The sequence below is a fragment of the Salvia splendens genome, chromosome 19 (genome assembly GCF_004379255.2).
Source record: "Salvia splendens isolate huo1 chromosome 19, SspV2, whole genome shotgun sequence".
Lineage (NCBI taxonomy): Eukaryota > Viridiplantae > Streptophyta > Magnoliopsida > Lamiales > Lamiaceae > Salvia > Salvia splendens.
In genome coordinates, this window is record NC_056050.1 from 24,090,423 (window position 1) to 24,106,051 (window position 15,629).

Genomic DNA, 15,629 nt, shown 5'->3' on the forward strand with positions numbered 1-15,629 from the left:
TGTTGTGAACCTAGCCAAAGGCCATTTATCAGAGATGGCTCGGGCTTTCGAGAATGCACTATATGAGGAAGAAGAAATACCACAGACATGGGAAGAAGCTATGAAATACAAGCATTGGAGGGAAGCAATGAAGAAAGAGATTGATGCACTGATTCGAAACCACACATGGGAGAAATGTGCTCTACCAGAAGGGAAGCGACCAGTGGGTTGTCGATGGGTCTTCACTATCAAAAGAAGACCTGATGGCTCGATAGAAAGGTACAAGGCACGACTTGTCGCAAAAGGCTATACTCAGACATATGGAGTTGACTATTCTGAGACCTTCTCTCCAGTAGCTAAGATGAACACAATTCGGGTGTTGTTATCCATTGCTGCTAATAGGGACTGGCCATTACACCAGTTTGATGTGACGAATGCCTTCCTACATGGAGAGTTGAAGAAGGAAGAAGAAGTTTACATGGAGGCACCCCCAGGTTTTGCAACAGATTTTAAAGCAGGTGAAGGGTGCCGATTGAGGAAGACCTTGTATGGATTGAAGCAATCTCCAAGAGTATGGTTTGGGAAGTTTGCTGGGGCAATGATTAGCTATGGATATACACAGAGCAATTCAGACCATACGCTATTTTTTAAGAAGCAGGGTGATAAGATCACATGTTTAATCATATATGTTGATGACATGATTATTACAGGTGACGACCTAGAAGAGATTGAGGAATTAAAGAAAAATCTTTTTCAGGAATTTGAGATGAAGGACTTGGGGAATCTCAAGTACTTTCTTGGGATTGAAGTGCTAAGGTCAATCAAAGGAATTTTTCTGCGACAAAGGAAGTATATCTTGGACATCCTAGCAGAGACCGGCCTACTGGAATGTAAACCAGCAGACACTCCTCTGGCAGTTAATCACGGATTACAAATCAGAGAAGGAGCCAAGTTGGCTGACCGTAGTCGATATCAGCGACTAGTCGGAAAACTCATATATCTCTCGCACACTAGGCCAGATATTGCCTATGCAGTTGGGGTCGTAAGTCAGTTCATGCATAAGCCGCAGACAGATCACATGGAGGCAGCACTTAGGATTTGTCGGTATTTGAAGGGAACTCCAGGGCATGGAGTGTTGTTCGCTAAAAATGGGCATCTTGAGATTCATGGTTATACAGATGCTGACTGGGCAGGGAACCCAAACGATAGGAAGTCTACAGCAGGCTACTTTACCTTTGTTGGAGGTAATTTGGTAACATGGAGAAGTAAGAAGCAGAAGGTGGTGGCTCTTTCGAGTGCCGAAGCAGAATTTCGTGGGATTAAAAGTGGGTTGACCGAGATTTTATGGTTAAGGAGATTGATGAAAGAGATTAATCTCCCTCCAAGCAAGTGCCAGTTGTATTGTGATAACAAAGCCGCTATAAGCATCTCACAAAATCCAGTACAACATGATCGAACGAAGCATGTGGAGGTTGACAGACACTTTATCAAAGAAAACATTGAGAATGGGATTGTCGAACTCCCTTTTGTTCGCTCTGAGGATCAACTTGCCGACATCCTAACTAAAGCAGTCAACTCAAGGAGCTTTGAAGATGTGCTTTCCAAATTGAGTTTTGGAGATCCCACCACTCAATTTGAGGGGGAGTGTTGAGAAAAGGGGAAGTATCAATAAGCATTAAAGAAGAATATAGTTCCAAGAATGGAGTTCCAAGAAGCATTGAAGATGTGCATGCATTGTTCCAATAGTAGTGTAGTTCCATGAATATACATTTATTGTAGGATCTCAAAAGTCACCAACATCCCTATAAATATATGGGTGTTGAGTACCATTTCATCATTCAATCAAAATACAATAATCTTCTCCCATTGCTTTCTTCTCTAAATATGTTGTCTATACCATTTAACAGTCACATCACATATATTGAAGCGTAAATATATTTGAGGTACCACAAACAAAAGTGGGCACAAAAAATCAATCTAGTGCGATACGCTTTTCAAATACTCCTATCAGAAAAAAATAGTATTATGAATTTCTAAAGGGAATTCTCGAATAATGAAAGTTTTTCTGTTTATTTTGAAAAAATAATAAAACTATAAAAAAATATGGATCACAAATTTAATTCACTAGTTCAATATATCGAGTTACTAGAGTCGTGGACCCGTGAATGAAAACATGACCACCAATGCAATATCAAGAATTCCGGGTAAATTCCACGAAAGTACGCCATTGGAGATAATATCCGCCATTTGTACCCGGAAAAAAAATGTTTCCAGTGATGGGAAAGACGCGTGAGCCTCTTGCGTGTTTTAAGCAAACACGCGATAGTCTCTTGCGTGTATACAAGACAAGCGTTAGACTCATGCGTGTTTTAATTAAACACGCATCAAGCTCATGCGTGTTTGAATGTAAGAAAAATCGACGATTCTCCCCTCTTCCTTCACTCCCAGCAGCTCCCTCTCTGCACGCCCAGCGACGAACGGCGCCGAATTGGTCATCTAGCCGACGAAAATCGAAGTGAATCCGACATCTAGCTGCTCCCATTCCTCTTTTAAATGTTGTTAGGTAACTTTTTACCCTTAATTTCGATTTTAGGGTGTTATAGATTTAAGGTTCATGGTTTGAAATTATTTGTTGAATTTTTGAATTAGTGAATTAGTGAAATTGGTGTCGAATTTTTGTTGAATTATTGAAATTGGTTTCGATTTTTTGGTGTTGGGTTGAATTTGTGATGAATTTGGTGTTGAATTGAGATGAAAGACATATGTTAGAAGACATATTAAACTTTACAATGTTTATCAATCTTATTATTTTGTAATTTTTTCCAATCAAAAAGTATACTTTGCTTAATCAGATTTATAATAGTTAAAAGCAAATTAGTTGAAAGCACCGTCAACTTTAGATTTGTTTAGTTCTCTTAACAATGAAAATTGATTTGTTTTGACAAACTAAGATTGTTGTTTGATGAAAATTGTTGTTAGTAACTAAGATTTGGTGTTGGATTTGATCTTAGAGAATTGAAGCCTACATAGAGCTGATTGAATTTTGAAATATAAGTAAAATATATGGAGTAATGTATACTAATTGATTATTGTATATACACTTAACTAGATGACGAGCCGAAGATCCTTCTATATTATAATTAAACATGTTGTTAATTGTTGATTATATTAGGATGTCGCGATATGGATCAGAAGATACTTCTGTATTGCATTATCAGCACAGTCATATATCTCGCAAGGCGTGGGCAGGCGACGAAGCAACTCCTTTCAATATTCGGCGCTTTGAGGGCCATTTTTGAGAAATAGATAATCATCACAGACGTGTGATTGATTATGTCTGCAGATTTGGTTTTGGTGGAATTTTTTACTGTGGGAAGTCTCTAGATGTAGATCATGCTTTGATCACAGCTTTGTTTGAACGTTGGAGGCCAGAGACACATACATTCCATCTTCCCGTAGGAGAAACTACTATTACATTACAGGACGCTCAAGTATTATGGGCTCTACGTGTAGATGGAGTACCCTTTACAGAAAATGGTTATTGTGAATCTGGGTGGAAGAGTGTATGTGATGAACTGTTGGGCTTCTATCCCCTTCAAAGCGAGATGAACTGTTGAGTTTATGTAATTCACGCCTTGCAGTCCAATATCCCCGCTCCTCAATTACTTCACCCATTATCCATACCCATTTCTTCACTCCGGGGCCTTTGTGTCTTTGTAACACATTCGATCTAACGTGAACTAAACAGTATCGATGATAACCAACTGGTACCTCTTTCCACACATCAGACTGCATGGCATTTATAATGCCTTGATGTCTGTTTGATATTATGCACACTTCCTGGTCATGCTTTATAATATGCACTCTAACAAGATTCAAAAACCAACTCCAACTCTCATTTGTTTCTTCATCAACAATAGCAAAAGCAACAGACAAACAGTTCTTATTTGCATCGTAACCTACTGCAAACAGTTCTTAAATCAATCGTATATGCATCCAAATCAATTCCAATTTTTTCACATATCGTTGAAACTAGCTGATAATAAGATATCTTTTCATTCAATATAATAAATGATTTTGCACGAGGGGGATCATAAGCAACACCCAAACCTGGGAGCTGAATAATTTTCCCATCCCAACACGACAAAACATCATATACTCTAAATTCAACTTACTTAAATAAATATTGCATAAAATTAAATACGAAAATTCAATACCAAGTTCAATGCTTCGATTATATATTTAGTTTACAATGCATACATATAACTACATCAATGGCCTAAATTCAATGTTTTTATTGTCACACAATGTCAAACCATGAACCCTAAAACTATACCTAACTAACATATAGCAATGATAATTGAAATTAATGGTAAAAAATTACCTAACACCACTTAAAATAGGAATTAGAGCATCAAAATATCGGATTCACTACGATTTCCGCCGGCTAGAGATGTTGGGCGTTGCTGAGAGTGAGAGAGTGAGCGAGGTGGAAGTGAAGTTTCTGCCGCCTGGAATATGTATCCAAGGCAAAGACGCGAGAGCGTCGCGCGTGTTTAAACAAAGATGCGAGAGTGTCACGCGTGTTTAAACAAAGACGCGAGAGCATCATGCATGTTTATAAAAGACGCGAGAGGCTCACGCGTCTTTCTCATTACTGGAAATGTTTTTTTTTCATGGTACAAATGGCGGATATCGACTCTCATGACGTACATTCGTGGAATTTACCCCAAGAATTCAAGTCGACAAGAATATTTATCACAGTATTAGAAATGAGTCAAAAACCAATCATTGGATATTCCCAAGAATCATATTTTTAGAAATTATAAAATTGTGTAGTATATATAGCAAATTTTATATAAAGATTTTCTTATCAGATTTTGTAATTGTCAAATAAATTTCCATATACTCGTTCCTTCCGTCCCATAAAAAATATGTGCACTTTTTATTTTCATATATTCCATAAGAGCATCAGCAATGGCGCCCGTCCCGGCGGAATTCCGACCGGCGTGCCGGAAGTCCGCGCGGGACGTCCGCCATTGTGCAAGGGAGGCATGGATACAGACATCCGCTGCGGACACCGGAGTTCCGCGGATATCCGTCGCGACGTTCGTGGGGATGTCCGCCATTGCGTTGACTCCCACGGACGTCCGAAAGGACGTCTCGATTATTACATTAATTTTTTTTATTGTGGGAAGTCTGTCGGGATGTCCTTGGGGATGTCCGCCACTGTGCAGTGGGATATCCGTATGACGTGACTCCGCTGTGGGATGTCCGTATGACATGGCATGAGGTGTTTTTGGGATGTCTGCGGAGATTTCCGCCGGGACATCCGCCCCACTGCTAATGCTCTAAAAATTTAAGCATTTTCATTTATAAAAAATTATCTCAATATAATACTCATATACATCAAAATATTTACAATTTATGTCACCATTAAAACACTATAGTAATAATTGGGTTTCATGCACAATCCACTAACACTACTTTAATGATCATTACCGATCTTTCTTACTTTATCAATTTTTCTTATTTTACCAATTTTATCTTAATTTCCATGTTATATCATATGCCTATATTTTTGAAAGATGGAGAGAGTATCGTTGTAATAGTATAAATCTCCATAATTTATAATATAATAACGATATATTTTTATATACTTTGAACGTGACAAACACCGTTGCCACATGTTACATTTTTTAATGCGCCACATATATATTGATACGTCAACTTGTGTCACCTAAACTTTGTGTACAACCAATATACCAAACTAAAGGGAAAAAGGTGTTCAACTAATTCCCCTAACAATTTTCCCCATATAATTGTGTTTTGCACTTTTTTTTATTGTTTAGCATACAATAATTCCTAGCATAAGACACCGGAAATATGAATCTATTGAAGGAAATTTTGTATATATAGCAAAAATCTAATTTTAATTAGTGGTAATCTATTGGAATTTGTTCGAATTAAATGCCAGATTTGAAACAAATGATATAGCTTCAAGGATCTTCTCTCTTATAACACAATCAATATTTATGTTTTTATCATTTTGATCCGTTTAAATTACACAATAAATTACAAATGGCATAAAAAAATCTAAGTGTACTTTATTCTTTACAAATGGCATAAAAAAATCAAAGTGTACTTTATTCTTTTACCTTTAAACTTTAAAGATAAGAATAAAAACTTGAAGAATTATTATATCTGATAATCTTGGATAATTGGATATGATTAGCCTATCAATTGCTTTAACTAAATTTATGTATCGCATATTCTTCTCTATGCTTTATTTAACGATAAGGATCAAAGTAATGAGCTCTTTGTTTCGTATTTGTGAACAATTTAAATTTTAAACTCAGATTCTTAAAGTAATAAATAAATAAATAAATAAATAAGTTTGCATTCTATGGTTAAATATATGTAATACCTATGGAACATATGAATGTGCCGTACACCTGTGGAATATATGCTGTGACTGTGAATATTCCTCTACATTATTCAAATTCCACCACATATTAAGTGATTATGTGCATATTTTTATCAAATAGTACTATATTTTTCCAATTACAACAAAAATTAATGACGCCAAATCATGTATACATTTATATTAAGATCCAAAATTTTCGATAACATGTAATTTGGAAAACCCAAAATTTATTTTTAATTAAATACTGTAAATAAAAAAGTTAAAATAATTTCCATATATGTATATAGTAAATATTTTAATGTGATTTTCTAATAAATTAAGTTTCTTCATTCCTGTTTTAGGCCTTGCTAGCTAGTAGTTAAGTGTCATTTTCTCTAATGACTCGTTAAAACCCCATTAAAGTAATTGAAGTTTGGAAAAGAATAATGTTATGCTTCAAATTTCTTACAATCATTTAACGTTTCACCAAAAAATTGAGAAATAGTGATTGATATGTATCATTACAAAATCAAGAAATTTTCATATCATGGAGTTGACGACATGAATCTTATGAATAAACAGTAGGAGTATATTTTTATATAGGGATTAGGGAATATGGCTAAGAATAAACAAGTTAAATTGTTAGGTAAACTGAATTGATTATGATAAATATAGTCATTTCTTTTTCCTAAAGAGACCAAATTTACACGCAAAGTTTGTGCAAATGTGGTGTGAAACGTGAACACACGCGTATAAATGCACTAAATCCAAACTAAAAAATATGTAACTGAACAAAAGAGAAATAATATCACTCTATATAATATACTAATAAAATTGATTTTAATGTTTGTACATTCAGATAGCTACGAAACAATGATAGTGTGATGAAAGATGCAATTGAAGACATTTTAAATCAATCACAGTCGCGGATACAGAAAATGAAACTTTTATAAAGTTGAATATAGTGAAGAAGGTTATCACTGGAGTAAGAAGGCAAAGACTTGCATACAATTATAAAAGGGATCGTCCCTAGCGTTAGAAGACAGAGATGGCGTGATGACTATCGATGACTATGGATGACAATCAAAAGACGGAACCGACCTCAAATAGTTGGGCCGATATTATCGTACCATGGGATTGGTGCAATTCCAAGATTTGAGTAGAGTTTTTTTCAGCCCTTATAACCGGCGATGAGGTGACTCGATCATCAATCCATAAATCTTTCATTGTCCAATTTAAAATTTTCAGTGCACTCAACAATAGGCTATTATTTTAGTTTTAGAGCCCATTTTGCTAACTAGGCTATTATTTTAGGTCACTCACTCTAGATAATATGTGTTCTATATATTAGCAGGGTTGATAACTCATCTAGGGATGAATTTTATGAAAAAATGTTAAACATGCGCTATATGTACAAGAAATCCCACGTCCAATAAATAGTTGAATTATAACCTTATTTTTTCATCTCACCCATTTGAATCCTCAAATTACATTTAATGATAATTTTAATTACATGCTTACATTAAATAGGAGTACTACTCCACTATACATTATCAACAAGCTTTTAAGTCTATGACCAAGAGAAAAATATGACCAAATGAAATAAAATGAAATTAAATGAGCATGACTCAGGCCTAATTACCATATATTTTCAGCTATTAATTTGATCACGAACCAAAGTAAAACTATATTGATATTTTAGCCATTACTAGCCTAATCTATATACAAAAATATAATACTAGTGTGACCACTACTCTATCATCTATATATCAACATAGACAATTACCTATTTTCACTCCACAACGCTATGTTATTTGTAGTAAATGAGACTGAACATGAACCTAAAATTTCAAATAAGTTAAAGATATTACTAGTATAGCTCAAATTAATTAGGCATAGATTCGTGTAACATTCATAAATCATAATATACGATTTTCGTGTAACACTCAAAATAAATAAAATTAGGTTGCATGAATACTAAAATTACGAGTAAAACGTCCATCCATCAAAGATCAAACAAATAAAATATTACTCCGTTTTATACTACTAATATTTATATAATTATAATTTCCACACAGCATAAGGTTACACAAAAAGATAATATTACGTACTATCATTTGATATATCATATAAACATAAAATATTGTAATTTCTATTTTGACAATGAAGTGAATATATACTCTATAATTTAGTTAAATAAAGTCCTAATTTTAAACTTAACGCATATATATTCTATGAAAGTGATCAATTGCTAATTCAATCTTTAATTGCTAATTACAACTAATTTAAAACTATAAAATATATAGAGATCTAGTGGTCTATAAATTGTCATGTGTAATTTCGTTTTATTATTATTTAAATTTAAAAAGATTAGAAAACTACCAAAATTAAGGTTTTTGATCAAAATGTCAATATAGTATATAAAAAATATCAATATGATTCCTTGAATATGTCAACACAATTTTGCATTGACATTGTATATATAGTATATTGTCATATTTTTATATCTATATTTGCATTAAATACAAAAAAAATTTTAAAAATAAATTTGACATCGGAACGTATGCAAGTGAGATTTCGTTAGAATCCTTAAAAATTATCTTTAATTGGATATATGTTGTGTAAAAGAATAATTTAAATTGAGATAGTTATACTCATTTAAAGTTTTGAGATATTTTTTAAAAGTTAGTTATAACTAACTTTTTATTAATTGACATTAATATCCCTAATTACATTTTTTTCACTATATTGATATCCATGGCTAAATCATCTTGTAGCTTGATTTAATGATCTAATGCGTATTATTTAGTTATAGTTAATAAATTAAAAATTAATTAGCAATATAACTCAGGTTCTCTGTGTATATCATATCTAGTTTCCTATATAAACCTCAAATGAAAAATACCTTATATTTTGTTTGACTTTGACCCAGAAAATTTGAATAAATTTTAGATTTAGAAGTAACAAATTCTTCAAACCTCCAAAACTGTAGGAGATAATGTCTCTGAATAATTATTGGAACCAACGTTATTTTTAAAAATAAATCACTACATTCCATTGTAAATTTAGTATTGGAACCGATACACATTTTGCTTGTTCATTTACATCATTCTTAAATTGATCAACCACGCAAAAACAGCAATTAACACTAGAAACAAACAAAGCCTAAATTGTGAATACAATTTAATTTATGTCCAAATGTAGTGATCGATTGTGAAGAATGCTAAAATAAAGCAATTTCTTGTTCATCACAAAAGTAAAGGATAAAATTGATATCGAATTGTTTGGTAAATGCGGTGACAATTGCCTTCACTATCCACACCTTTTAATATTACATCTTTATACGTGTCAAAATAAAAAAAAGATTGCACTAGAATTCCTGATTAATTCAAATATCACGAGCATTAATTAGGTAGCAATCCATTGGAAAAAATAGGAGAACTGCGTTTATTTTGATGCCAAAATAAGAATATTTCCTACTGTAATTACAACTAAATTACAATCATGCCCCCATAATGCAATAGCGAAATAACAAAAATGTAATTATCTCAGAATCTTTGACGACTGTTAGTCACCCGTAATCAAGAGATTATGATCTCGCATTTCACTAATTACATCGTAAATCGCTAAGAATTTCGGCATTGGAGAACAGAAAGCGCTAAAACGTGCTCTCGCATATTTGCAGAGAGAGAGAGAGATTATGAGTATCTAAATTCTGAAACACTGAGAAAAAAGAGATGGATATGAAATTGGAGAAATAGAGAAGGTGCCAAACCCCCAAATCCAGCAATCCACCACCCTCCAATCCCTACCGCCAACTCATTCAACACTGTCCGTCAATTTCATTACCTTTCCAACTCTCTGTGTCGCATTACCATTTCAATTTTCATCAATCCAAAACTCTCTAATTCGAAATCGAAATCGAAATCGAAATCAAAAGAAGAAAAAGTAAGAAAAAAAAGGAAAGGAGATTTTTTTTCAGAATTTCGAAAATTAATGCAGGGAATTCGAGTTTTTCCGTTGCATGCAGAGGCGGCGCTCCGGCGGTGAGGATTCTCCGGCGGCTGCGGCGTCGAAAGTTGGTTTAATTTTTGGTTAATTGGAAATAAAATAGGAATAAATGGGGTCGAGCGGCGGAGGGTGGCGGTGGCACGGAGGCGGGAAGAATGGGAACGGGAATAGCGAGGCGTGTGCGCTGTCGTCAACTTTTGCGTATTTTTTGTCGTCGTTTGTGGTTTTGGGGGCGATTGGGAGTTTGTATGGGAGGTATATGGTCACGCCTAACGTGCGCCAGGGGATCGCGGCGCTTGGTTGTTTGGACGACAGCGAGGGCTCCTGGGCCCTAGGCGTCTTCTATGGGGACTCCCCTTTCTCTCTCGGACCTATTGAATCTGTGAGTTTCTCTCTTTCTTCCCAATTCACGTATGTATAGATATATATAAGTGTGTGTGTGTTTGTAGAGAAAGAGAGGTGATGATGTTTGAAGCTTATCCTGGGTTTTCGGCTTTCGTTGCATTTCTAATTTCTGGAGTTATTTTTTGGTGGAAAATGGGTTTAAAAGTCAATTTTTTTGTAGTTTATTTTGATTTCTGCATCAATGTGTAATGTTTCTCTCTCTACTTCCTCTGGGGCTGAGCGAAGTTTGACTATTCAAGAGAAAACTAAGTCTAAATTCCTTCTTTTTAGTGTGATTTAGTTGATGTACAAAAATGAAAACTCTTGAATTAGTAGATTGAGAATTGATTGCATAAGCAAAATTTAATTTTACAGGGAATGCAGATAATTTTCCCCCTAATTTCATTTTTTCCCTCTCTTGTTGTAGCGGTTCCACTATTTTGAGGTACTATTAAAGTTTAAAACTTTGTTAAGGAACCGTTTTGATGTAAAGAAAAAAATAAACTGGTTTCCCCTGAATAGATTTTATTGTTACTATAAAATTTTCAATAGTAGATTGATGTGTGTTCATCTGCATGCTTGCTCAGCCATGGACTTTCTCTTTTTTGTTTAGTTGTTTTCGTTTTTTCAGAGTAATAGGTTGATTACCAATAGTCGTGTTTAACACATGAATTACTCTGGCGTAGCATTATTCAAGCTATCTAAGAAAATACTAGTATCACAGAACTGAAATGATATTGTCCCTTTCTGTATGGGGTAAAGTCTCACGATATCACCACTTGTTGAAATTGGGTGGCAGATGAATGTGTGGAAGGATAAGAGTGCAGCATGGCCTGTAGCCAACCCAGTGATGACTTGTGCCTCTCTTTCTGATGCTGGATTTCCCAGCAACTTCGTTGCCGACCCCTTTCTTTATATACAGGTAAATTTTATGTTTTTGTAGTAATTTCTCTCTGTTGAAAAGCGACCCGTGATCGCTTGCTCGCTTGCTTTGCTTCTGATACAGTTCTGCTATTGCTCTTTTTGCGACTTTATTCTGTTAAATCATTTCTGCAGTTGATTTGGCTATTATGTCTGCTTTCTGGTTCTCTTGACGATCATTTTTATCGTTTCAATGGCTTAAAATGTGAGTAGTATTATATTGTTTCTGATGGTCCCGATGAAATACTCTGATTGTAAAATTTCATGTGTCCCATGGGATTTCCTAGTATTATTTTATCCTGGTGTGAAGTGGGAAGGATGCTCTGAGGATTAAAGCAGAGTATAAAGGTGTAAACTGGATATGGGGTGAGAGGATAAAAAATTTTACAGAGTAATTTTTTATGTTGAGTGGATTTAGTTTATATCCTTGTTTGTTGGACAGCATGTTCCAACTATTGTTGTGAAAAGGAGATGGATTTTAACTAGAAAACTGGCTGGGAAATAAAACAATAATGTAGTGCCTCTCCTTTATTCTCTCAAAGAAATATTTCTCTTAACTTTTACATAAATAACATTAATAATTAAAGATTCTTAACGGGGGAATTAAGAAACTTCTGTCGAATTGGAGTGGAGCTAAAATAAGAATTAAGATCATGAGTATGTTGCTAAAAGTTAGTATGTCTTTATTTCATCTTGTTGATTAATACAAACGATAGACACATCTCAGTAGTTCCCTTCACTAAGCTTGGATTACCCTTAGCAATTAACACTTCCAGGACAGTTTTAGATTCATCGAGATGGTTAATTAACTGGTCTTCATCATGGGCATGGGATTCTCCCTTATTTCTTGTTGTGTTCCTTACCACCTTTTGATGCCGATAATTGCATATGTAATCTGATAGTTTGCTTTCCGAATGTTTGGATTTCCCATTAAACAATGCTGATTCAGTTCCTGCATATGCTCTTACATGCCTGTCTGTATTCTTTTTCTGGCATGTTACATTGATGTTCTTTTCGATCGAATGATTCAGGGTGATGTCCTCTACCTCTTTTACGAAACGAAAAATTCAGTTACATGGCATGGAGATATTGGAGTTGCACAGAGTGTAGACAAGGGAGTGACATGGCAGCCGTTGGGTATCGCTCTAGATGAAGAATGGCACCTTTCTTATCCTTATGTCTTTGATCACAATGGAAACGTAAGATCCCAACTTTGAGCAGCATGTGTATTGTTGATACATTTTCATTTCTCGACTTCTTCAGTTTTTATTGTTCCTTGCAGATATATATGGTTCCTGAGGGCAGTGGCAATGGTGACGTCCGCCTCTATCGTGCAACTGGCTTCCCGTTGAAATGGACACTTGAGAAGATAATTTTGAAAAGACCACTTATTGACTCCTCCATCATTGCACATGAGGGTAAATTGTGGCTTTTTGGCTCAGATAATAGTTGGATTGGCACAGAGCAAAACGGTCAGCTCGAGATTTGGTATAGCGACTCGCCTCTTGGCCCTTGGAAGCCTCATAAAAAGAATCCCATATACAACACATACAAGACTATGGGAGCTCGGAATGGAGGCAGGCCTTTTGTGTATAACGGAGATCTATATCGCGTTGGTCAAGACTGTGGCGAGACGTACGGTCGCAAGACTCGTCTGTTTAAAATCGAAGCTTTGACCACTGATGAATTTAAAGAGGTGAATGTTCCCTTCAGTCTTGAAGATTCAAATAAGGGAGTAAATTCTTGGAACGGTGCGCGCAGCCATCACCTAGATGTGCAGCAGCTGAGTTCTGGTGAATGGATTGCTGTCGTTGATGGGGACCGAGTCCCTTCAGGAGATTCCATTCATCGTTTTATTCTGGGATCGGCCTCAGTTGTTTCAGTTGCTGCATTGATTGTACTCATCGGTATCCTAGTTGGGGCCGTGAGGGGTATTGTACCGTTGAGTTGGTGTCCTCACAACATGGGGAAGAGGAGCGACACAGTCGCCGTCTTGGCTTGGGAGAGGCCCAACTTATCTTCAAAGGTCAGACTTTTTTGCAGTCGTTTGAACAGAGCAAGCTCGACTCTTCGTACCAGAACGAGGTCAAACACCTGCCTTGCTACGTTTGTCCTCGTTTTGATGATCATGGTGGCCGTGGCACTGACATGCACTGCAGTGAAATACATATATGGAGGGAATGGCGCGCAGGAAGCCTATCCGATTAATGGTCACTACTCTCAGTTCACTCTCCTAACGATGACCTACGACGCTCGACTATGGAATCTGAATATGTACGTGAAGCACTACTCGAGATGCTCCTCGGTAAGGGAGATCGTCGTGGTGTGGAACAAAGGAGAGCCTCCGCTGCCGAGTGATTTCGACTCTGCGGTCCCAGTGAGGATAAGGGTGGAGAAGAAGAACTCGCTGAACAACCGGTTCAGGGTCGACCTGCTCATCAAGACCCGAGCGGTCCTAGAGCTGGACGACGACATCATGATGACTTGTGACGACGTGGAGCGCGGTTTCAGGGTTTGGCGCGAGCGTCCAGACCAGATCGTCGGATTCTACCCCCGCCTCACCAATGGCGCCCCGTTGAAGTACAGAGCCGAGAAGCACGCACGCAAGCACAACGGGTACAACATCATCTTGACCGGGGCCGCCTTCTTCGACAGCCAGGTAGCGTTCGAGAGGTATTGGAGCGAGCAAGCAGCTCCGGGTAGGGCGTTGGTCGATAAGTTTTTCAACTGCGAGGATGTCCTCATGAACTATTTGTACGCCAACGCGAGCTCGGGGTCGACATCGGTGGAGTACGTGAGGCCCGCATGGGCGATCGACACGTCAAAGTTTACGGGAGTGGCGATCAGCAAGAACACTCAGGCTCACTATGGGGTGAGAAGCAAGTGTTTGCAGATGTTTGCTGAAATGTATGGGAGTCTAAGTGATAGGAAGCTGGAGTTTGGTAGGAGAAGTGATGGGTGGGATGTATAGTAAATTTGAATACTTTGAAAATTGTATTTTTATTTTGCTACTGTATTTGTATTTCTACCTCCTGCTGTGAATTTTTTTTGCTTTGGAGGTGCTTGCTTTTGCTATGACCAGTTTTGATCAAATACAAACAGCTTTGAAAATTGATTTTTTTAATAAATTTTTTTAGTAATTTGTAGGAGCATTCGGTAAATAAACTAATGATGATACAAAATTACTGAAAAAAGAATGATAATTTTATTTGGGACGAACCAAAATAATAAATTGTTAGATTCGGGGAGAGTATTATGTATAGATCGGGTCTCTAGGTGGGGCTGGGATCGGATCTAAGTCTTGAAACATGAACCATAGATCCGGATCATGTTTTACAAGGCCCAAATCTTAAAATTAGATATTTGAGCTATGACTTTGGACCAAGTTCAAGATCCACTTCCATCTCCTCCTTAAATTATCTTTTACAGATAAGTATTTTCTATGTATTTTAGTATATTTTATAAATGATTAAAATCAAAGTGAAACACAATATATTGCAACTTTCATACATGCTCACAAACATAATTTAAACATGTGAGGGTTCATTTGTTTTTCTCTATTGAAGCTATTTACACTTAATGCTAAATTACTAATAATTCATTTTTTAGTATAATTCCATTTATGCATGTGCAATTAATAATGATGCGATATACCATGATCTTCAATTTAATAGATTAGATAAGATTGAATTTCACAAATATGGTTAATATAGTAGATTGGCCGGATGCTTAATCTCAATGCTACAAAAGATTAGCTTGGCACGATGATGATGTTCAGTTTGATGGATTAGATAAGATTGAGTTTTATGAACGTTCTTTTGTCAAATAGATACAATCCAATAGAAAATGTAACATAATTTTAGTCTAATGAGTCTTCTTTTTCCGTGGCAAAATTAATCTCTATTGTACTAATTCGTAACTAAATTAT

General features: G+C 36.0%; 1 protein-coding gene across 1 annotated transcript; it reads left to right on the forward strand.

Moving 5' to 3' along the window:
• The first annotated feature begins 10,022 nt into the window (after positions 1 to 10,022).
• Positions 10,023 to 14,825, forward strand: LOC121780426 (glucosamine inositolphosphorylceramide transferase 1-like). Its single transcript, XM_042178056.1, has 4 exons — positions 10,023 to 10,778; positions 11,580 to 11,702; positions 12,733 to 12,900; positions 12,984 to 14,825. The coding sequence occupies exons 1-4, from the start codon at positions 10,506 to 10,508 to the stop codon at positions 14,670 to 14,672; spliced, it is 2,253 nt and encodes a 750-aa protein (XP_042033990.1). The 5' UTR covers positions 10,023 to 10,505; the 3' UTR covers positions 14,673 to 14,825.
• The last annotated feature ends 804 nt before the right edge of the window (positions 14,826 to 15,629 follow it).